We start from the raw sequence: 22,706 nt of genomic DNA, 5'->3' as shown, positions 1-22,706 counted from the left end.
CTAAACTGGACTGGTCCAAACATGATAGCCGTTGAGGAACAGGTTCCCTCATCTACGCGAAAGATGTCATGTTCAGCATCTACTATTTAACCCATAGCTGGTCCGAACATGATGCCTGTTGGGGAACTAGTTCCCTCATGCACCCTAAATATGTAATGTTCAGCATCTGTTATTGAACACATAGCTAGGTTTGCATAATGGCCGTTGGGGAACAAGTTCCCTCATCCGTCCGAAATATGTCATGTTCAACATCTACAATTTAACCCACAGCTGAGACATGGATGGTGAGTGGTAGGGCATGTCAACATGCCAAATATGCCTGCACACGACACCTCTGGGGCCCATGTTGTCCGAGATCCCTTGCAGTTCAGCATGGGGCCATAGGGCACCCAGTTAGCAAGTGTTTCCATGAGGAGGCAACACAAGGCTCTTGACTGGAGAATGGATATGTGATGGTGGAGGAGACTTATGCAGTCAGCTCCCCCTTTTGAATTGTGGGCTAACCATCGGTGTTAAACGAACACACTCTGCAATCACCCAACCCTGTTGAAAACAACCAGCACATACATACATTATATATATATATATATCTATATATATCTATATATATATATATATATATATATATATATATATATATATATATATATATATATATATATATATATATATATATATATATATATATATATATATATATATATATATATATATATATATATATATATATATATATATATATATATATATATATATATATATATATATATATATATATATATATATATATATATATATATATATATATATATATATATATATATATATATATATATATATATATATATATATATATATATACATATATATATATATATATATATATATATATATATATATATATATATATATACATATACACACACACACACACACACACACACACACACACACACACACACACACACACACACACACACACACACACACACACACACACACACACAGTCGCGCCTGAGTATCCATTAATACGGAATTCCTCAGAGCCGGGACCTTTCATCCCGAGGTATGGTCAAAGTGCTCTTTTTAAATGCACTACGTTCAGTATTACTCTACTTACCTTTCCCCAAGGTCGCCCAAAGGAGCTGAAATGATGGCAAACACACATGAAAAGCAGATGGCCGAAACACGCTTTCTTACCTTTCAAAGGATTTGTTTTTATATTATAAAGCACAGGGAAGAGGGTCGAGAGTAAACAAGATGCTATGGTAAATGGAACAAACCAAGCAAGTCAAAAAGGACACAAAAAGGAGAATGGGAAAACACAAACTTGTATTCAATAAACGAGAAATAAACCACAAAACATATCACAGATCACACTTTTACAACATGACAATAATGCATGCGAGACTTCCCTTTTCTCTGATGCACAGGGTGGATGCAGTTCAACACAACGCAGCCTATTTTAGAGACCAGGTGCACAATGAGATCCATAACAATGGTGCCCAGATGAAGCAACACAGCCATGAGCAGGGCCAGCGATGAGTAGGCCTTCAACCAGGCCACGTGGTGCCCTTTTTCCTTTTTAGAGTGAGGCCTCCTGGTCTGCCCTCAGTCTTCTTCCTCCAAACCCTCCAAAAACACAAGGTTATCCCGGCTTGGGTCGATTCCACACAAGGCTTCTCCTCCAAGTGAGGTCTCTGTCCTCCTTTCATCATGAACGACTCCTGGTGCACTCTTGTGCATGAGTCTCTCTTGCACACCATTCTCTCCAATGGACTCTCTCATGGGCTCACAGATTCTCGGGTGGACTCTTGGGACAACTCCAGTCCTCTTCATGGCCTCAGTTCTCTCACTAGCCTCTCCTTGTACTCTCTTATAGACTGGAGTCTCGTTCCCTTCTTCCTCCTGGGTGGAGTCTCTCTCTTGGGTGACTATGTCCTGGGTGGAGTCTTCCTCCATGGCTGGCTCCCATTGGCTAGAAAGATCATAATTAGCCTTTTTGCACACGTGACTGTGAGTGGAAGTCCTTACGTAGCCCCGCCCACAAGCAAGAGTTTTTGCATATACATATTTTAATTAATCTGTCTACCCTGTCTATAAATTAAATATGCTGCCCTCTCAGCGCCTGTGTAACAAACGACTTACTCTGACAGATCCCTGTTACATGGCAATCTAACCTACTCGAACAGCATGGACCACACTAAACGTACCACAGTTGAGCTATGGATCTCCCTAACCCTGCTTCCACATAATAATATCATTCATAAGCATTGCAGCATCAACCTCATTCAGACCCTTTGGGTCATATTGACACACCACCCCCACTTTTATTTATTCCTTTCGTAGACTCACATTTATTCTGAGCATTAACCCCGCAATTTCTCACTTTTTTCCGAACAGAGATTTTTGAGCTATTTTCTTTTTTCATCCTGTTTTCTCTAAACCGACGACACAATTTGAGCTTGAAATATTTAATAGTGATGGACTTTCTAGACTTACCTTGAGTATGTATTCCCCGGGCTTCACATCTGTGATGTCAATCCACTGACAGTCAATGTCTGCATTATATGTATCATAACACCCGGGGCTCAGTCCCTGCAAAAAAATGCAGAATTTTCAATCTTTTTCACATTCCATAAAAGATAAAGTGCATATTACATGTGCAAAAAAAGTGAAATTTTCCATCCCTCTCCTTGTATATCCTGAACAAACCTCTTCCCTCCCCTCTTGTTACTTATTCCTCCTCCTCCACATTTAATTTACTTCGTCCATAGTAGGGCCGGGTGAAGGTATTTTCATGGACTATTGTCCTACTTGATTGTGATTTTCTCTCATCTAAAAAATAAAAAAACCATCCTTCCTTGTGAATGGTTAATCTACTCATTAAGCTATTGATATACCGTACGTTGTATTGTGTGTGTATATTGGGTGGGAAAAATTATTTTCGCTGTTCTTTTTCTTCTTCTGTCTTTAATTGTTTTGGGATGAACTTTTTATTTCCATCTTTGCTTCTTTCTTTCTTTCTTTACCAGAAAGGGTTTCTGTTGTTTCTGCACCAAAGCAATCACAGGAACGTTCAGCTCTCAAACCTTTCCTCAAGATTTAATATGATCTGTTTTTGCCTTCATGATGAATCTTTAAAGTAGAAGCATTGTTATCCAAGGTTGGTGTTGATAGTAAAGTCAGGCTGTTATAAAGGAGAACCCAAACACAATTTTTGTTCTTTCTTCTGAAAACCATTGAGAATCATTAATCACAGCCTAATTGGAAGGGAAAAAAATTTGAACTTTTTTTGCCAATCACAAAGTGTGGAAAAAAAGCACAAGAATATCGAATTTCGATTCCTCCAGTGATGTCACCCTGGAGTCATATTGATCCAAACGGCGGTCTACATCGAGAAACGGTGCTGGTCAGATTTGGATTCCGATACAGATTCCAGCGTCATGAGAAACTCTGAAGGTACTATATGTTGAAATTGATCAGTGGGATTTTGAAGAAACTATTGGAAACAAAATTAGTGATGAAAATGCTTTCAGGGGGATTGTGGAGTCATATCGTTTCGAGCCTTGCGTGATCGATTCAGAGGAAGAAGGCGGAGGTGTTCGTGAAGATGAAAACCCTGGTCACATGATCACTTCAGCTCAGCATGGTTTGATTTTCCATTCAATTAACGATTTATAAGGGAGGGATGTTTTATTAGTGGATATATCGGTTAACACAAAGTGCTTTTCGAAAGTCTACACCTCCTTTCAAAATTTCCATCCTTTGTTGCCTTTTGACCTGGAATTAAATTGCATTAAATCTGACTTTTTCCACCTATATTTACACATCTTAACCCACAACTTCCAAGTGAAAAACAAATTCTACAAATTTCAAAAAATTAATTAATTTCTTTTAAAAAATAAAATGTATTTATCATCATATCATCCACCCATCAGGACCATACTCTGTGCAGAGCGTTGGTGCTGCCAATGCAGTCTCCTGGGCTATTGGGCACAATCCTGGACAGGTCACCACTCCAACACAGGATACCAGCAACATGGAACTCATTTTGCCAACTTCAGAAGGATGACAGGCTGAGTCAACCCCACCTGGTATTAATTCAATGGATAAGCAGGATTTGAACTCAGTACACTCGGATCCCCAGCCCACCAACCTAACCATTAAGCCAACACCAGGCATAGCATATATCATATATCATATATCATATATCATATATCATATATCTATCTATCTATCTATATATATATATATATATATATATATATATATATATATATATATATATATATATATATTAGATAGATGGTGGTTCATTGATTTGTATAAATTTGTGTTGATAATAGACAATTATTTCCAGGAGCTCTTGTGGTAATTGCTTGGCAATGTCAACAGGTGTTTGATTCACCGTTCAAATTGCCAGTGTGGTACATGTGCTGTTAGCTGGGTAGAGATGGTGTTACATTTTCCACAAGATTTAGCCATCTCTGTTGTTTCATAACAGTACTCTGTAAAATATTCCGAGCACAAAAGCGATCATTTTGTCGGCCCGACCCACACACAGGTATTTTGGACAAAAACTCGTCCAATTACTGGCAAACTTAGGGTCTTTCGGCCATTGGTGTTGTCGCATGAAACCATCTCGGTTTGTATCACTATACAACCAACAAGGACGCATTGACTTGGCATATTTTGGAAAATCGAAAATTATTTGCCATTTGAGTTAAATCATACCGTGATGTAACCCGTACACAGTACGGATCTGGTGGTCAACTTCCATGTGTGACATCACGGCTAATCTGAAGAAGAAGACGAAGAAGATTTTGTATTTTAATTGCAAATTTACCTACTTTATAATTCGGAAATCAGAAAAAGACATCAGATCTATTTTGTAGGGTATCAAGGGATAAATTTGCGTTGAGGTGGTCTGAGCGTTTGTGTTCCCCTCTATCAGGACACCTTGTTAGAATAAAGGAAACTTTTCTGTGGTGCATCCCATTTTGCCAAAATTGTTTCAACTCCATATAATGAAGAGTAAAATATATGATTTTTTTTCTTATCAAAATTAATTGAGTAATTGTGAAGCAATTAAGTAAAACTACAGGTATGGTAGTGGACAAAAAAATGGAAACACCAATGTAAAGTCATTTAATAGGGTGTTGGGTCACCACGTGGGGGCAGTAGAGCATATATGTGCCATGGTATAGAGTCCACCAGCGTCTGGATTTCTGCAGGAGGGATGTGTCACCATTCTTCCAAAGGAAGTCAATCAACTCACACCTGTTTTATGGAGGTGGAAAATGCTGTATCAGGCATCATTCCAGACAATTCCAGAAATGCTCGATTGGGTTCAGATCTGGTGACTGAGAAAGCCATGACAGATGGATAACACCAGTGTCCTGCTCATAAAAAACATTGGGCGACCACACGTGCTCTGTGGATGGGAGCATTGGCATCCTGGAAGACACCCCTTCTAGCAGGAAAGAAATTCTGCAACATGGGGTGAAGATGATCACTCAGTACCATTAAGTAGTAATTGGCATTGACCTTGAATTCTAAGGGAATATGCCTGATGTTGGCTTAATGGTTAGCATGGCGTGCTTTGGATCCTAGGGTCCTGAGTTCAAATCCCGCTCAGCTGTTGAATTAATACCAGATGGGGTTAACTCGACCTGCCATCCTTCCGAGTTCGGCAAAATGAGCGCCAGCATGCTGGTATACTGTGTCAGAGTGGCGACCCATCCAAGATTGTGCCCAATAGCCAAGGAGACTGCTTAAGCAGCACCAACGCTCTGCACAGAGTATGGTCCCAATCTCCTCTGAAGGGAATGACTGCATCCAAACCATGCCAGGAAAATGCACCGCACAACATGACAGAACCACCAAAACCCTTCACTGTTGGAACCAAGCACTCAGGGTTGTAGAGTTCTTTAGATTGGCGCCACACGTGTACTCATCCGTTTGTCGAGAACATGGTGAAGGATGACTCATCTGACCATATCACATTTCTCCACTGCTCTGTAGTCGAATGCCCATAATAGTTGCACCACTGTACTCGTAAACATGCATTGCCAGGTGTGACAATCGGTTTTTGCATTGCAACCCGACTCTCCTGCTCTGTGGAGTTCTCGGTGGACCGTTTCTAAAGAAAATGGCTTCTTTACAGTCAACTTTACGCAGGTTGAAATTTACAGTCAACTGATCTGCAGTTGCCCACCTACTTTGCTTTGCACTTCAAATCAATGCATGGATATCATGATACTGGAGTATGCGCTTCTGCCCACTGTTGCCCTTTGCTGATGATGTCTTTCCTTCCGAGTTCCATGCCGACATCACCTTCGACAACGTTGCTCATGAAACTCTCTGAGAATCATTTGACCCACACTCCTTTTCTACAAGTTGAGCTGTGTTTGTCACTGAAGCTCCTGTCAAAAGCGCCCCAACAATCACCCCTTTTTCAAAATTAGTGAGGTCTCCTCTTGCAGCCATGCTAGCACTAATTAAAGGGAACCAGGCCTATTCAGCATTTTGATACATGAACCTAAGCATGCTGGGATGTTATTTGCTTCATTAACACATGGGCCAATATTTGCTCATTTTTTGCAACAGTGGAAGCTGTTGCTTTCAATACACTTGGTGTCCCTCATTTACCCAGGTGTTTCCATTTTTTGTCCACTACCTGCATGTATTAGGGCCAAGATGGGAACAATAGGTCAAACTGTAAATGTGAAATACAGAATTATCTTGGCCATGAGGGTTATTCCAAATTCACAAGTGAACATTCAACATTTATTTTGAACTTTTTGTGCACAAACTTGATGCTCGTGGAAAAGCTACAATACAGAACAGAACAGAAATACCACAGTGGAAATCAGGGAAACATATCAACAGTAGGGTAAAGGAACACAACATAGGGATATTTGGACGTGAGGGGGAGATAGAGAGCAGGTGTGAGGGGAGGGTTAATGAGGGTATAAATGATCATGGGAATTGATGGGAGATGACCTGAGGAGTAGGTGAACAGCCATTGTGAAACCCTTTTATGGAAGGATAAGATTGAGCAGACTGAGCAAGTTTGTTCCACAGGTGAGAGAAAAGAGAAACAAATGAGTGTCGGTAAGCAGTGAGCCTGAATTTGGGAACTTTCACTTGAAGTGGGATGCTAGCAGACCACATGTGCCCTGAAGAGACGTGGGGTGGGGGGGCACTGAGCATGCAAAGGACAGAGGGTGAGAGACCAGAAAGGAGAAGGTAGAAGACAGAAAGGCAACCGACCTGTCTGCGATTTGGGAGTAACAGGCCCAGTGATTCAGCTTCCTCTCTTGAGATTCCAATGATTTTGACGGCCTTGTTGCTCACGACACTAAGATGTGAAAGGTGTGAGACAGGAGCATCATCCCAAAGGGGAGAGAAGTACTCTATTGAGCTGCAGATGAAAGCCAACATTTTATTGGCAAAAAATCTACATTTGTCCAATTCAACAGGGAACGTCTCTAAGTGTCTCTGTGTCTGCATCTATCTTTTTCCTCTACGCAGTAATATATTTAGCTGGGCTGTAACAATAACTGCTTTAAAGTAAGTCTCTCACTGCGAGTAAGTGAGCAAGCACGGGCTTTCCTCTTCCTCATTCGAGTTACATTAAAATGAAAAACTTTCCAATGAGTAAAGTAACTTGATGAATCTCTGAAATGAATTATTGCTGTACTCAGTGTGGAAAGAAAAAGAATGTTTGATTGCCGTTATCATGAAGCCTTGTCATGATCTTGAAGTAAACATCATCTGGGTGACAGAAGTTGACATGTAAAACTGTTGCACTCCAAATGTCAAACAAATGTGCTTCATGATTTCAGCACGTTTGAAGAAAAGAATTCACTTTCTTTTCTTCAACACTTGTATCATCATAGAAATTGGCTTTATCTCCATCGGCAGAGACAGCAGGATCAGATAAAGCAGGGCAAAGTGAAAACAAACTCGACTCTTCACACACAAAAATAACAGAAGAAAAGGCAACTTTTGAAAAAAAAATTGGACCCATACTCGTTTTCTGCTACTTGAGAGGCAACGTGCCTAATCCCCTCTCCCCATAGCCCCATTCGAAAAAATATCATTGAAAAACTGTATTCAACTCGAGGTTGAAATGTTTCAATGTGAAATAAAGCTTTTGGTTCCCCATGTTTTTAAAGCTGTTAAAATCATTGGATGGAAAAATAACACGTTTGGAAAGGTGAGCAGTGGCTGCTGCTGCAAGCATTCCCGACTGCTGAATCGCTTCTTTGGAAACAGCTGCAACAACTATTCCTTGTTCATATGAGGGACGTTCAAAAAGCTCTACAAATGATATCCTCACAACAGTCTCAGATACATCAAAATGTTTGATGGGGGTGTATATATAGATAAATACATGAATGTCGACAAACCATACATACTCATGCATTGAAAAGTAAAAGAGAAAAAAACTGGCATGTCGTGGACTATTGTGAGTGTCTCTTTCACATAATCTTTAAAAAGCCTTTGATATATTGGGAGAACTCGATTTACTTAAATTTCAAACCCGAACATCATACATTTTCACATTTGCAATCAGATTTCAATACTTTTTGTACAACGTCAATCAAGTGATAAACCCCATAAGTAAAAAATATTCCCTTTTCCTTTATAGACACCGCTGTTATGGTGGAAGGCCATACCTGACGATGTACTGCACAGGTGTATTTCTTCAAGAACCCATAATCGCATGATGTGTCTTCCAGACAAAAACTGGCTTTGTGACCCTCGGCAGCTTGCCTCTGTGTACGCTTATCAATAAGGTCATAATGGCTGAACTGGTCCATGCTATGGTAATGTCTGCAACAAAACAAGGTCACATGATGTGTTTGGCTTAGCCTTGGCTTTCATTTACCTTTAAGAACCAATTAACCAATTGGAAGAGGAAATTTAGTTTGATTCCAATCTTTGTTAATTTGAAAAGTGAATTTTTTTTAATAGTGTTAAAGACCTTTTACTAATTCAACTAAAGTGAAATCAAATGCAATGCCCTTGAACTACACAAACAATTTATTTTATTATTATTATGATTATAATTGCTAATATAAATTATGATTATAATTATTACAGGATCTAAGGCTAATAGAGAAGCTGTTACATAAATTTCACACACACACACACACACACACACACACACACACACACACACACACACACACACACACACACCCACACACACACACACACACACACACACACACACACACACACACACACACACACACACACACACACACACACACACACACACACACCAAGCAACACCAAACATGAATTTGGACAAACACAGTTGGTGACCTTGGGGAAGTAATGCAAATCTGGGTGCCGACGCCACTTTTCTCTATGCAATAAGCAGGGCAAGTAAGGAGAAACCTCTTACCCCAAACCCCCCTCGCCCCTCACTTCCTCCTGAAAATGGGATATCAAGCCATGGGGTTTATCCGTGCTCTATCCACATACCATTTTTTGTTTTGGTATGACTCGGCCAGGATCAGAATCAAACTGCCAACCCAAACTTCCACACTCAGTATACGTATATGCTCCAAACACAATGTGACTGAGTCTGGTTAAGTGCACAATGCACAGAATTTTAAGCATGTTGTAAAAGGTGAATTTCAGGAAAGCTTTAGGAGTTTTATATTCACTTGCTGAGATGTTATAGAGGAATCTTCATAAACGGGATTGTAATTCTCATTTTGAATTGGATTGTTCTTTGAGGTTTCTCAATATCAGAGTACCAAAGAAGCTTCTGAATTATTCTGGATTTTACGAGAAAGTTTCATCCAACTCGGTACTTGTAATTTGAGCAGAAAAATAATGGAGATATGACGTCATCTTGTGTAGTAGATTAACCAGGGGCAAGAAGATAACAGCTTTTTACTAGAAGACCTGCTTAGAGCAGGTCTTATTGAAGTGAAATCAACGGGAGTGAAGAGCAGTGCTACGTCAACTAATCAATAGTAATCATTAGGACTGTCTAGAATGTTCTCTGCATATATTTAAAAAGCAGAAGCCTGGCTGGAGAGGTAAAGATAACTGTAGAGAAACTGCAGCTACGAAGATGATTGTTCTGTAAGCTTAATTTGACCTGACCTGGCAATTAGGCTGAGATTTTAACTTAAAACTTCATATGTGCTCAGCTTGCATAGAGCTACTCATCAAGCTTTTAAAGGTTTATAACATGTAAAAACTGGAGAATTCTCAAACACCTTACCCTATACTGTGTTGAGAAACAAGGCCAAGAGCGAGGGTTACGAGCAACAAATTTGAATGGTCATGATGACGTAAAATGCTGTTATATTTTGTCCAAGCATTTCTAAAGGAAAGGGTTTTGAAAGTGATAAAAGGGTGATTTGTGCTCCATTGTGTTCAAATTTATAATGCAATTGAAATAAAAGAGAGATTTTAAAGGATGTAGCAAAAAAAAAGAAGTTTGTAAAGGATGCTGCAGCATCTTTTACACCATCTCATTTAACATGTTACATTAGTTATTCGTAAATGTTGTTTTATTTATTTTATGAGGTTGTTAAAAACAGTAAGTTTCCTGCTTGGAATGATTTTCAATTTTGTTTGACTGCCAGACAGGCAGACAGAGTAAAAATATTATCTCACTCTTATCTGCACATGTGCAATCAGATCAAATTCAGTGCAATTCAGCAATCAAAATCAGATCAAGTCCTGTTAAAATACATGTTTGTTGTCATTACCATGTTCAAAATATAACAATAAATTGAAACTTGGGTGTTCCTCGATCATAAACTGATGTTTGTAGAGAGAAGGACAGACAGACAGAAGTGAACCAATTGCTAAACTCGCTTTGCACTTCACGTGTGTGGGGTAATAATGGTTCAATGAATGATATAATTTTGGACATGGATGTTGGCTAGCCTTAATATGTTATATGAAAAAACACTAGATAAATGCTGGTGAAAACACTCTGGGGAGAAATAAATATATTTGCCAATCTTATCAGGCATGCAGTAGAGAAGAGTTCTTTATGTCCATAATGAATACAAACATAGGGGCAATACCCCTGGGTGCTCACATGGTCGTGGCTGGATAAGATAACCAGGGAACCACTGGTAGGCATGGATGACCCATAAAATATATAACGGAGAAGAAAGTAGATACCTATGGACATTTTTTTTCAAGCCATGAACAAACTTTGGTACATCACAGGTGATAAAGGTTGTGGTCAAGTTTCATCGAAATTGTGTGTGTGGTTTCAGAGAAGAAAGCAAACACATATTTTTGGGTGCAATGCCCACATAGAATCCCTTCGATCCAAATTTTTCTCATGTCATGAACAAACTTTGGTACATCATGGGTGATGAAGGTTGTGGTGAAGTTTCATCAGAATTGTGTGTGTAGTTTCTGAGAAAAAAGCAAATACCTATTTTGGGGGCTATACCCCGATAGACAACCTTGGACTTGGAATTTTCAAATGGCATGAACAAACTTTGGTACACCATGGGTGATGAAGGTTGTGATGGAGTTTCATCAGAATTGTGTGTGTAGTTTCTGAGAAGAAAGCAAATACCTCTTTTGAGGGCAACACACCTGCAGACCCCTTCGACTTGGATTTTTTTTAATGGTATGAACAAACGTTGGTATATCATTGGTGATGAAGGTTGTGGTTAAGTTTCATCAAAACTGTATTTGTAGTTTCGGAGAAAAAAGCAAATACACATTTTGGGGGGCAACCCCCCTTACACACCCTGATAGCCCATTTTTCTCATGTCATGAACAAACTTCAGTGCATCATGTGTGATGAAGGTTGTGGTGAAGTGTCATCAGACTTGTGTGTGTAGTTTCTGAGGAGAAAGCAAATACATGTTTTGGGGGGGCAATCCCCCTTAAACCTCCTAAACCCGATTTTTCTAATGTCGTGAACAAACTTTGGTAGACCATGGGTTATGAAGGGTGTAGTCATGTTTCATTGGAATTGTGTGTTGTTTCTGAGAAAAAAGCAAGTATATCTTTGGGGGGCAATCCCCCTGTAAACTCCCTCTGCAGACCCCCTCAGACCCAGATTTTTTTTATGCCATGAACAAGCTTTGGTACGTCATGGGTGATGAAGGTTGTGTTGAAGTTTCATTGAAATCCTACGTGCAGTTTCAAAGAAATTGAAAGTATTTATGGACGGATGGACGGACGGCACGCCATCCCACAAGCTCCCCTGAACTACGTTCCCAGTGAGCTAAAAACTTAAGCAGGTAGAAATTCATGGACTTTGCAGAATATGGTGATGTACTGATTTCACATAGTTTTATGTTTAAATTGTGCAGTGAATTCAAAAATGGCTGTGAATTAATTAGTCGTTTTGGTAATTCTTCAGTATAACTGATTTCACTGTCACTCAAGCAAACCTAAACGTGTGGAACAGTTAAGTTTTTTAAGAATCGTCAAATTATTATACATGAAGTTGAAATGTATTAGATACACTGCAAGTAATGGAAATGTGGAAACAATCATTCGTTCCCACTGGAAATTTAAGAATGTTAGTTCTCGGAAGGTACAAGAGGACCTCACCCTTGATGAAAAGGCAACATGTGCGGCTATTGCGGCAGAGCTCCTTGAATGCAACCAATGGAAGTCAGATGATTTATTGAAGATTGTGGAATGTGATGAATCTCATGGGTTCATCATTTAAGGCCAGAGTCAAACCAGGCCAGCTTGGAGTGAAGACATTCTTGGTTCAAGATTCAGCCATTAATCAGAAAGTGTATGGCAATTGTGTTTTGTAAGCTGACCAGTATAACTCACATGGATTTTCTTGAATGCAAGAAAACCAGGAATGCACAGTAGTACTTAATATGACCACTTCGATTTTTGTGAAGATCTGAACACGGATCCGGTTATGAGATTTATTTAACTTTTGAAAGTGATTCTTCACCATTGTTCGATGGGGCTAAAAACGATATATGATATGATAGTTAACCTCCGCCATCAAAGATGGACGGAGGTTACTCTTTTCACCCCTGTCTGTTTGTTTGTGAACAGTATTACGGAAAAACTCCTGGATGGATTTTGACGAAACTTGGTGGGGGAATTAGGTATGGTCCAAGGATCATGCCATTAGATTTTGGACTTGGTCCAAAATCCAATATGCCCGCTATGGCGGCCATTTTGAAAAAATATTTGGATTTTTGTTTTTGCATTTCTACATGTTTTAAGTGATTTCCAACTCCCTCCCCCCAAAAAATTGTTAGAGAAAAAAAAAATTTGCAACTTTTTTTATAAAAAAAATCGATTTTTTTTTTTGGGGGCATTTCTACATGCGCGTCGATCAAGTTTATTATGCGTTAATTATATTATACATGTAATGCAAGTTCCAAGATATGACACTGATCAAAATATGACTGACTTTATTAAAAATTGTGCCAAAAACTCTGGAAAATTAAATTTATTGTCCTGGAAAACTCCTGGAATTTTGTGTTAATGTAAGTGTATGAACCCTGTGTGTGTGGCAAAGACGACTTGATTCAATTTTGGTGAAGATCTGAATACGAATCTGCAGACGAGAATTATTTAATTTTGAAGGTGATTCTTCACCATTGAGAGATAGTGCAAAAAACGATATATATATATATATATATATATATATATATATATATATATATATATATATATATATATATATATAATGATATTTTCAAAAATGTATTGGGTCAGATATGTTGTTGTGGATCAGGCATTGTGTGGCAGAGGTATGCGCTCTACCGAGTGCTTGTCTATAGTTTGAAACGTTTTTATCACTTGTTTCTTAACCTTCTTTTAGAAATCTGCTTCAATGTGGGAGAATTAAATTGTTATGCACAGAATTATTTTTTATTGTTAGGATTTGTGTTGTATTAAACACTTGCATTTATCCATCCCCCCCCACCCCCCATTCCTCCCACCCCTTTGGGGTGGAATGATATGGGTACAGAAGGGGAATTCTAAGTGGAGTATAATCTTTGCTGAAGCTAATTAATTAACTAAATTGATGTAACGGTATTTTCTGGTTCGAAAGTGTTTTGCCAAGACTATGTGACAAGACCCTGAAGATGCAAAAGACCCCAAAGACCGAAAAGACCCAAAAGACCCCAAAAGATCATGAAGACCTAAAAGTCCCAAGGACCATTTTGACCCCTTTGACCTTAACACCATTTAGACCCCTTACAAGCTCCAGACACATGAGACAGCATAGGCCCTTGACGATTTGGACCACTTGGAGCTTCTTAGATGACAAATAAATAAATCACCAATATTACAAATAAATTTGGACAAAAGAAATGTTTGAATTATGATTGGTGTAAATCATACCATTACAGCAACCCTGTGATGTCAATCTCTGCAATGACGAGTGGAGAGGCGAGTGTAGCCGATATATATATATATATATATATATATATATATATATATATATATATATATATATATATATATATATATATACATATGTATATATACACACATATATATATATATATATATATATATATATATATATATATATATATATATATATATATATATATATATATATATATATATATATATATATATATATATATATATATATATATATATATATATATATATTGTTACGGATTCGCGCCCGCCGGCGTGCTGACGGCCACGTAACTCGAATCGCGGCACGTCGCCCACCGGACGGACAATCCAGTCGTGACCCTCTCGGACTAACGCCGGGAACCAGTCACGGGTGGACCTTTCGGTCTCACCGCGATCGAGCCAATTGGCCCCCGCATGGGATAGGGTTGCTCGCCAAATTCGACCTACCTAAGTACCCACACGGAGGGTAGACCGGGCGATCGCACCTCGCCGCTGGTCGACTTCGGACACGGGCCACTTAAGCGACCCGTTCCGTACTATCGGGATAACCGAGCGGTGTTATTCGTCGGCCTCGACGGTTCGATTAATTATCGGGCGTATTCAGCCCACTACCAACCCTTTACATGAAGCAAGATGAGGATTCAATGAAAGAAATGACGAAGCGAAGCGGGAAACAGTTCAACATAAAGCACATTTATTCGCGATGAACGGAAAGCACACATATACAATTCCACCAAAAGCACATAAAAAAGAAGACAAAAAGCAAATGCGACAATGCAGATCTTATACCGATTACGCGAGCACACGGCAACACTTATACAATTTTACTTCACAGACGGCGCCGACAACACACATTCCCAAAGCAAAAGAAAAGAGAACCACCCTCCAGGATGAGGGGGTAGGCGGGCCTGGGGCCGAGACCGTGTCGGGCCTACCCGTCTGGTGATGAGGCGCGAAGTGGCGATGGTGCCCCAACTCCGCGGGCCTCGCGGACAGTGTCTGGTAGGGGGTGGGAAAAGGGGCCCCCTTGGTCGCACTATCTCAGCGCGGGGGGGAAACAGGAGGGGGTTGCTGATGCTCGGGGAAAGGAGGATTTTTACTCTGTCTCGGGTCCCGCGACGAGCGTCTCCACCTCGACCAGGTCGCGCCGTCGGCCTCCCTGGTGTGCAGCTCCCGGCACCGACGCGAGCACCCCCTCGTCTGCCTTCGCCGCCGCCGCCTCTCCACAGCTCCGTCCTCTTCGCTCCGACTCCAACTCCGAACTCTTCCTCCTGCGAACTTCCCAACTGCACTCAACTCCAACGCACACGACGACGACGCACACGACGACGACTACGATGACGCAGCCGCTTATATAAGCCCCGTGGCTTCGCCTTTGACCCCCTGCCTTCGACCTTTCACCTCGCTCCCCATTGGCCCGAGAAAAAGTGGGCGTGAATGCATTTTGATCCATGAATTTGCATATAGCGACCGCCCTCCAACGCCCTGGAGGCGGGGCCAAATCGCCCCTTGCTCACCGATTGCACGGAACAAAAGTGGGCGTGAGTCGTTTTTGATCCGTTTTTGGAGCGGAAAGTCCGTGGTTTTGTACACGCTGTTCGGCGCGCGCCCTGCACGAGTCCAATACCGGTACCCACAAGCGGCGCAAGAACGGTGGCGATGCGACGGTTGCGAGGGTTGACGGCAAAGGTCGTGGCTGCTGTGGTGAAGCGGCGCCGCGGTGGTTGGTTGATGTTGTGATGACTGTTGAGACGCGGTTGGCGGTGGTAATCATGGCGGTTGGTCCAAAATAAAGATAGTAAAAGAAAAACGGCTATCCTGAAGAGTCGCAGCACGCATGAATGACATTTATTCCCTCTAGACAACGGGTTTGGGCCTAACTACACATATACTTACCGAGATATCTCACCTAAGGGACCTGAATGGTGGTTTGCGAATTTGGTAACCACAACACTACCCCCTCCCCTTTTTACAGACTCGTCCCGAGTCGTCAAATTCTCGTGTGACATCATGTGTAGTTTTCCCCTAGTACATTTTACCTACGGATCCCTGAGTGCGACATTCATGGTATTCGTGTCCCCAAAATAAATAACCTGAGGGCTGCGTAACTACCTAAACAAACTCACTCACACGGACGACTTCAATAAAATTTCCGGCGCTAGGACAGACATGCCGGGGGCGCACTCATATTTACAGTACATCTTAACCTTAACTTACAAATTTTACACTAAACCATGGCCCGGGATCAATGAACTCTGCAAAAGAAAAGCAGTTAGCAGGGAGCCAGGCTGCTCGCATGCAGTCTCTGGCTCAAAACAATGCAGGTGACAGGGAACGTGGCTGGCTGCTCACACGCAGTCCAAGGCCTTCCCTTTTGAACTGAACACAGTGAACCACAACGGTGCATGGGCTGCACAACCGTTGTCTCCGTGCCAGCTCAAGTGGCACACGCAATGAACACATGAATGGATGGATGAATACAAACACGGTGCACGGGCCGCCACTGCAGGCCCGTGTTGTAGCTGCCAACAGGGCAGTTCTCGCAGCTTGCAAACTGTTGCCTTGCGGATCCTGGCGCACATGGAAATGAACAGGGGGGGGCAAAGCAAAAATTGAACGGGGCTGGTGAACGTGGGCAGTGGGCATGGCATGGCAAAGGTGCAGGCAACACAGCCCGCAGAAGAAGGCCGCTGCAGGCCTTGAAGAAAAACAGCCAGCAGATGAAGTTGGCCAGCCTTTGCCGTTCAGTGGAGGTTGGTGGAGGGGGTGCGGTGGTGCTGGCCACTCGGAAGGCGGGCTCGGACCTACCTACCTGTCTCCATCCCAACCTATCGCCTTTGCCTGTCACTGTACATACCCACTCCCTTAATTTGTCAAACCCCAATTTAGCCCCAACTTATTTTTTTGTTGTTTTTATTTTTACTTCCCCACTATAAATCGTCCCGTAACCCCCTTTATCGTCCTTGTTCGGCTAACCTATCCTGTCACCTAGCCTACTCCCAACCCCTACGTTCCCTTCCCGGAGGGGAACAAGGGAGAGCTAGCGTCCTGTGTCGAGGCCCAATTCAAGCCTCAGAATGGCCTCCCCAGAGTTCGGCGATCTATAACCAAAGTGGGTCCAGCGGCCCACAACGAGAGCGAGGGGATGGATGGTGCAGAGGGGTACACTTCCTAATCTATCCTCACCATTTAACTGTTAAACTGCCCCGGGGCTTTCAACAAGCGCCTCTCGCTTAAACTATTGGTTCTAACAACCCAGATTCCCGTCGCCTGTGTTGGTGTCCTCACAATCTCGGGCCTCGCCCCCCAATTTTCTTCCCGTGCCCTCACACGGTCTCATGGCTGGGACACGTGGCTCCCTTTGGCAGGCACGATCCTCTGCCGAATCTCCCGCTATGGCACCCCCGGGCACTACACTGCCTCCGAGCCTACCAGCTCCCTAACACCGGGGAGTGCCCCCCATGGCACCTCCCCTGAAATGCACACGTGGCAGGCTGGCTTCCCAGGCCCCTTTCCGAGGGTCACCCTTGGCCACAACACTGCCCACGCGGCTAATGGCACCCCGGGCCTCCGCACCAAGCAGACGCACCCGTGCCCACTACGCTATCCCGGCCCCCCATGGGCCCTTGGCCTACCACGGCCGACAAGCCTGGTGCCCGGGGTACCCACTCAGCGATACTCACTTTTCGCGGCCACGTTCCCAGCCCGTCAACAGGGCTCCTGCACCCCTCCAAATGGGTTTCGAGCCTACATTCCCACCAACAGCAAAACGACCTCCATTTTTCAATTTAACTAACCCCCTAACTCACTCTACACTGACCCCGGGGGTCCCTTGGGCGGGAGTCACTCCTCCCCCCAATCACTCATCGCACCATGCATTCCAGACTCGCTCCACTCACACAGACCCGCTGGCCTCACTCACTCACCAAGCACATGCCTCCACCTCATAACTCACCAACAACTCTTCAACACACTCACCACTGATCTCTGCCATCCTTCTATCTGCATCCCTTAACTAACTCGTGCTCCCACATCGTCCCTTAAACTACAGCACGTTCCTTTTAACACTACGAGGCTAAACTACGTCCCCTCTACACATACACAAGTCTGTCACTGTCTCCAAATCTCTAAAATAACTTTTATTTCCCCCACCTAAATCTGGCTGCAATCCCTCTAACTAATCCATTCCACGGACTCCATGAGGACTTACCCCTGCCCCATGAAGTCGGTCTGACTAAGCTAACCCTTCCCCCTAACTAGTTTCCATCCTGTGCCCGAGTCAAGGGGGTCTTCCACCCCTTGCCCAGGAATCCTGTGCACCCGAAAGTGAGGCTTGCCGTTTCCCCTTTTTTTTCTCTCATGCGCAGCACCAGCGCGGCTACTCGCAGCTCGCGCACTTTGCACCCGCCCGTGACGTCATGCAGCTGCACGTGTTCCTCGTCCCTCCTTGGACGGTACCATCCGGCAGGGATACCCCTCCTGCCGGATTCCAACCCCACGTGCAGCCATGACGTCACCGTGCGCATAAAAAAACACAAGCCCCACGTCTCGAGGGGTTCCCCACGCGAACACATGTGCTTTTCCCGTTGGAGCTTAACACACACGATCGCGTGGAGAACCCGTCCGGTCCAAATCCATAATCCTGCCTAAACTTTGTCCGTCCGCGGGATCGGCAAATCCACCGCGTGCGTTTCCGGACCGGGACTTCACTCTCGCAAGCGAGCACGTGGCGGTCTCGTGCGTTGCACAGCACGGACCTCATGCTCACTGCTGGGTGAACCCGGCACGGTCCCCGAAACAACTACAGCCGCTACTCGGCTTTCGTTTCTCCCATGTCGCCGTCGTCGCCATTCGACCCACGCACACCTGCGTGTTACGACGCTCACAGTCCATTCCATCACATTCACACCGGGAGACGCGGCTGCGTGCTCCCGCATGCCAACCGACATCTCCCTCACATACCGCTCTCTCACACACACGGTCTCCCTTGCATAACCCATACCACTCACACGTGGTGCTCCATTCATACAAACCACTCCACTCACACCCGCGGGGGCACTCACCCGCGGTGCCTCACTCACACATACGGGGGCACTCACCCGCGGTGCCTCATCCACACACGCGGGGGCACTCAACCGCGGTGTTTCATCCACACTGGCCGTTCCATCCACACACACGGCCTCTCTCACACACGGTGCCTCACCCACACACGCGGGGGCACTCACCCGCGGTGCCTCATCCACACTGGCCGTTTCATCCACACACACGGCCTCTCTCACACACGGTGCCTCACCCACACACGCGGGGGCACTCACCCGCGGTGCCTCATCCACACTGGCCGTTTCATCCACACACACGGCCTCTCTCACATACGGTGCCTCACCCACACACGCGGGGGCACTCACCCGCGGTGCCTCATCCACACTGGCCGTTTCATCCACACACACGGCCTCTTCCACACACGGTCCCTCATCCACACACGGCGTGCTGGGAAGCACGCACTCCGGCACAATCGCCACCTCACCACTCACACACGGGGTCGCTTCCACACACGGGGACGCACTCACACCTTGCACCACACACACAGGGACAACCACACTGGGGATTCGTGTCCCCACAAGGGTCTCCGGGGCCTCTATACCCCCCAAGCTCTCCGTGCACCTGTCCACAGCACTCGTCTCCTCAACCTCGCAAAGCACGACCGAACCCACCTGGTCGTGATCCGCTTCAAGGGGGCATACTCCCTCCCCTCGTTCCTGGAGGAGGTCATCCAGCTGCTCGCACCGGGTCTCTACCCAGTCCGCGAGCTCACCCCCATTATCCTCCACCACCTCCGTGTGTGTGTGTGCGTGCGTCACTTACACCGTCCTCACCGTGCAGTCCCTCCTCCATTTTTCTGTCTCCCGTGTCTCTATACATTTATAAGTTTCTGTTGTCGTCTCCTCGTGTCTATTGGTCTCTGCTTCTTTCTGGCGTCTTTCCGTTATCTTTATGTAGGTCAACCTTGCTTTCTCCTTAAGTCGCTCCAATCCTTCCCTGTTTTTCACTCCTTGCTCTTTCACGATCTCCGCGTACCTCATCCTTGCTTTCCGTATTAATTGTTCTTTTCTCTCCCTCCCAATTACTTTTACCTAGTCTCTTGTCTCCCGTGTCTCTATACATTTTCTCTCCTTGTTCCTTATTTCTGTCTCTTCCTGGTTCCTTTTTCCTTCCCATCTGAATCGTTCTTTCTCTGAGCCCCACTAGCTGTTCGTTCTCCCTCCGGAGCTCCTCAATCTCCGTTGACTCCAGTCTCGCTCTCCGTTTTAGTTGTTCAATTTCACACTCATATAGTTGTTGTTTTCTCTCCCACTGTGCCTCCTGCTCTTTGTTTTCCAATCTCATTGTTTCTTTCAATTGGCTCATTTCCTTCCTGTGTTTCATTCGCTGTTCTCTCACTACTCTTCCTCGTTTCCTCTCCTGTCCTTCCTTATCCAGTTTCATGGTTTTCTTCATTTGGTTCATCTCCATATTGTGTTTCATTCGCTGTTCTTTGTCTATCTCCTCGTACTCCAGCCTCAGCTTTTCTTTCAATTGGTCAACCTCAGATTCATGTTCTTTTTGTTTTCTATTCCATTGTTCCTCTCGTTCTTCCCTCTCCAATCTCCTTGTGTCCTTCAATCTCCTAATTTCTCCTTCCTGCTTCATTCCTTGCTCCTTCAACTTCTCCTCGTATTCCAACCTATTTTTTTCCTTTTGTCGTTCCGTTTCAAATTCATACTCTTTCAGTTTTTTATTCCACTGTCTCTCTTGTTCTTCGTTCTGCAATCTCATCGTTTCCTTCAATTGATGGATTTCTTTCTCCTTTCTCATTCCTTGTTCTTTGTATTTCCTATTCCACTGTCTTCCTTGTTCCTCATTCTGCAATCTCGTTATTTCTTTCAGTTGGCTGACTTCCTTCTCCTGTCTTATTTGTTCTTCCTTCATTACTCTTTCTTGCATCTCATTCTTTAATCTGGCCTTCGCTTCCAGCTGTTCGATCTGTACAGTGTGGTTTCTTAAAGTTTCATTTTCCGTTCTCTTCCTTTCCTCTTTTAACACTCTCAGTTCGTTTTGTAGTTCCCTCTCTTTGTTTTGGTGTTTCTGTAACTCAGAAGCTTTCTTTTCCAATTCCTTTCTCATCTCCGCACACTCCGACTTTGCTTTGGCTTCTAATTGTTCAATCTGCTCAGTGTGGTTCCTTAACGTTTCATTCTCTGTTCTCTTCCTTTCCTCTTTTAACATCCTCAGTTCGTCTTGTAATCCTCTTTCTTTGTTTTCGTGTTTCAGTATCTCAGAAGTTTTTGTTTCCAATTCCTTTCTCAATTTGCGTGCTTCTTCACTCATTTCATCTCTTCTTTCCACCGCTTCCCTCCTCAATTCGTCCCTTTTTTACTGTATTCATTTAGTTTTTTCTGCCATTCCTTTCCCATTCAAATCTCCCCTTCCAGGATTTCTCTTTTAAACTGGCTTGCCCTTACCTCTCGCTTCAGTAGTTCCAATTCCCCATCTTGTTCGCGTTTTTCCTTTTCGAGCTTTGTTTTCCTTTCTCCTTCCTCCCTCAATTCTCCCTGCAGTTCTTCGAACTGTTCTGACTTTTCCAGCAATTCCTCCGACCTTTCCTCGAGCTGTCTCTCTCCTCTTTTTATCTTCCATTCTAGGCTTTCTCTTTCCTGATTGCCTGTTCTTATCTCTTCCTTCAATTGTTCCAACTCCCCATCGTGTTCACATTTTTTCTCTTCCAACAGTATTTCCCTCACTCTCTCCTCCAGTTCTTTGAACCGCCTTGCTTGCTCCAATAATTTTTCCATTAATTGTTTTACTTCCAAGTCGTGCTCCTTTTGTTTCTTTTCGAGCTCGGTTTTCCATTCTTCCTCCCATTGTTTCCTTTCCTGGGAGATACCAATCTGCTGTTCCTCTATTCTTTTGTTCAGTTTGCTCTTCGCATATTCCAACTGACGGGTATAAAACACTACCAAATTCTTTTTCCCACGTAATTTGTCGACTCTATTGGCCAAGTCATGTTTTTGCCACCGAATTCGTTCCAGTAAATCGTCCAATCGCTGTGTCCCCCCGTACACGTAATTTTTCTGAAGCGCGTCTGCGTGCCGTTGTGACTCGTCCACTCCATGTTGCACCTCCTCGATATATTCTTCATAACGCTTCACCTTTTCCAAGACATCCCCCAATTGTGCCTGAAGCCTGCCAATGCTCGCATAGTCATCCTGCCACGCCTGCCATGGCACATGCCGTGACCACGTGCCTTTAACCGGTGACTGGGAGCTCACATCTCGTGCTGTGCC

General features: G+C 43.6%; 1 protein-coding gene across 1 annotated transcript in view; it reads right to left on the bottom strand.

Annotated features, from left to right (window-relative positions):
- Window positions 1-22,706, bottom strand: part of LOC147030445 (protein-lysine 6-oxidase-like) — a 72,145-nt gene that overhangs the window by 14,976 nt on the left and 34,463 nt on the right. Inside the window, exons 4-5 of the mRNA XM_085874489.1 lie at window positions 8,691-8,847; window positions 2,503-2,598 (exon numbers count right to left, since the gene is read on the bottom strand). Coding sequence (XP_085730615.1) covers window positions 2,503-2,598; window positions 8,691-8,847 — 253 coding nt within the window. The remainder of the gene's footprint in view (window positions 1-2,502; window positions 2,599-8,690; window positions 8,848-22,706) is intronic.

Source organism: Eptatretus burgeri, chromosome 3 (assembly GCF_056783735.1).
Source record: "Eptatretus burgeri isolate ZD-2024b chromosome 3, Ebu_testis_v1, whole genome shotgun sequence".
In the NCBI taxonomy this organism is placed as follows: Eukaryota; Metazoa; Chordata; class Myxini; order Myxiniformes; family Myxinidae; genus Eptatretus; species Eptatretus burgeri.
The sequence above is the reverse complement of the archived record's forward strand: the minus strand, read 5'-3'. Positions and strand labels throughout refer to the sequence as shown.